General features: G+C 41.2%; 1 protein-coding gene across 5 annotated transcripts in view; it reads right to left on the reverse strand.

The window, feature by feature from the left end:
* Havcr1 (hepatitis A virus cellular receptor 1) overlaps positions 1–2040 on the reverse strand; it is a 30838-nt gene that overhangs the window by 979 nt on the left and 27819 nt on the right. Inside the window, exon 10 of one of the 5 annotated variants that reach the window (XM_023713236.1) lies at positions 1172–1208. The exons of the other annotated variants lie outside the window; for them this stretch is intronic. Coding sequence (XP_023569004.1) covers positions 1172–1208 — 37 coding nt within the window. The remainder of the gene's footprint in view (positions 1–1171; positions 1209–2040) is intronic. 5 annotated transcript variants of the gene reach the window in all.

A 2040-nucleotide genomic window follows, 5' to 3' on the forward strand; every position in this document is an offset into this window, starting at 1 on the left:
CAGAGCCCCTGCACATCCTGCCCCTCCAGGGGGAAGGCGCTTCCTCCAGATCTGCACCCAGGCTCATGCCAAGAGCCTGCTCCTGGCTCTATGCTTCCACATTGTTTGTAGGGAAACACCTAGCATGACCTTGTTTATTTGCTTACATGTTTTGTTTCCTTTTTTTTTTATTTTCAAGTATCAACACTTTTATTAATTTGATTGAGAAATAAAGAGCAATAAGACAGTTTCAAAACATTAGTAGGACAGTTGCAATAATTAATACATTACACATTGTTGTCTTTGTAGTAGTTATTCATAGTACAAGATGCAGACATGATATCCTGTCCAAACACTATTAGTACAAATCTTTCTTCTCATTGAATTAAGAGAAAATAGCTGTATATCTACCCTATTTTGTACATATAGATACAAAATGGTCCTTCATTTATATCCCCTTTTTTTGTCTAGTTTTGCCAGAGATGGGTATTCCACTGCCATTCAAATACTATTTTCTAAATCAACTTGGGGAGCCAGAGAGATGGCTCACTGGAATAAGTGCTTCCCTAGCAAGCACAAGGGCCTGAGTTCAATCCCCAGTTCCACCAAAAGATAAATAAATAAATTAATAATAATAAAATCAACTTGGAATGTAACAGATACTCAATAAACAATGAACGGCTTAACATGAAAAAACAAGGCAAAATGATTGAAAGGATGTACAGTTATATCAAGCAAAATTTGCACTGTAGTTCTTTTACTCTAAGATTGGAAAAATCTTCTGGGCCAGCTCTGCTCAGTTAGAGGGAAAAATACAGAAACTCAAAGCATCACTGGGATGTCTGCTTGACAACAGACATGCACAAGGCGGGAAAGCTTTGGGATTTAAGGGAAAGGATGGGCCCTGCAGGGTATACTGGCATAGGCCTGTAATCCAGCTCTCTGGAGGATTGCTGCAGGTTCAAGACCAGCCTGAGATACAAATTTGAGAGTTCAATGCCAGACTGAACTGCATAGTAAAACCCTGTCTCAAGAAAAAAAAGAAAAAAAAAAAAAAAAAAAAAAAAAAAAAGGATAGTTCAGAAGAAAAAGACAAGAGCAACTAAGCATATATATATTTAAAAAAAAATTTTTTTTTTTTACCTAGAGGAAGAACATCAGACAGTGTTGTCACAAACCACTTCAAACCTACCTCAGTGTCCACGTCTTCTTTCTGCTGTTGGAATATTCTAGGTAGGGGCGGAGGAAGCCGCAAAGGAGCAGACAAGAAAATTAAACACGTCAGCAAAAACATTGTTACTGGCTTCCAACCATGCCTGTCACTCTGTGCGCCTCCCTGGTAACTCCAGGCCATTCCTCCTGCAGCCCCAGCGGAGGCCGCAGAACCCAAGCAGCCCTTCTGTGTCAGCAGCTCATTTTTATTGATGCTCAGCACATTCACCCACATACCCTGGCTTGTAATGAAGTTGTTAAATAGAAGCCTTTTCTTTCATTTAACAACTTCCAAACAATAGGAACCTTCACAATTTTCCCAAATTGGCTGAAGGAGGCCAAGCTCCACCCTAGACACGCCCACAGAACATCACCTGCTAAAGGGTCAGACCTTTGCCAAAGATGTCTTATATGTTTGTCAAATATGTATATTCCCAGTAATCGCTCCAATTAAAAGGGAGGAAAAAACTGTCTGAATTAGGGTCAGCCAGATAGCTCAGCAGACTAATGTGCCTGCTTAGGCAGAACGCTGCAGCTGGGGTTCGATCCCCAATGTGCTGTGCTGGCCCTGCCTCCAGGGGCACACTGAGACAGTGACTGAGACAGGGCACGGTAGCATGAGCTCGCCTGTAATCCCAGAGCTTGGCAGGCTAAAAACAGGAGAATCACTATGAGTCCAATCTATGTAGTGAGATCCTGGAGACCCTGTACTAAATACATTTTTTAAAAAACTGTTTTGAGTTAAAGAATGGAGCATCCAGGCCAGGGAGATAGCTCAGTAGAATAAACACCTGCCTGTCAAGCACAAAGTCCTCAGTTCAATTCCTGGTACTGCAAAAAAAAAAAAAA

The sequence above is a fragment of the Octodon degus genome, unplaced genomic scaffold (assembly GCF_000260255.1).
Source record: "Octodon degus isolate 3935 unplaced genomic scaffold, OctDeg1.0 scaffold00029, whole genome shotgun sequence".
In the NCBI taxonomy this organism is placed as follows: Eukaryota; Metazoa; Chordata; class Mammalia; order Rodentia; family Octodontidae; genus Octodon; species Octodon degus.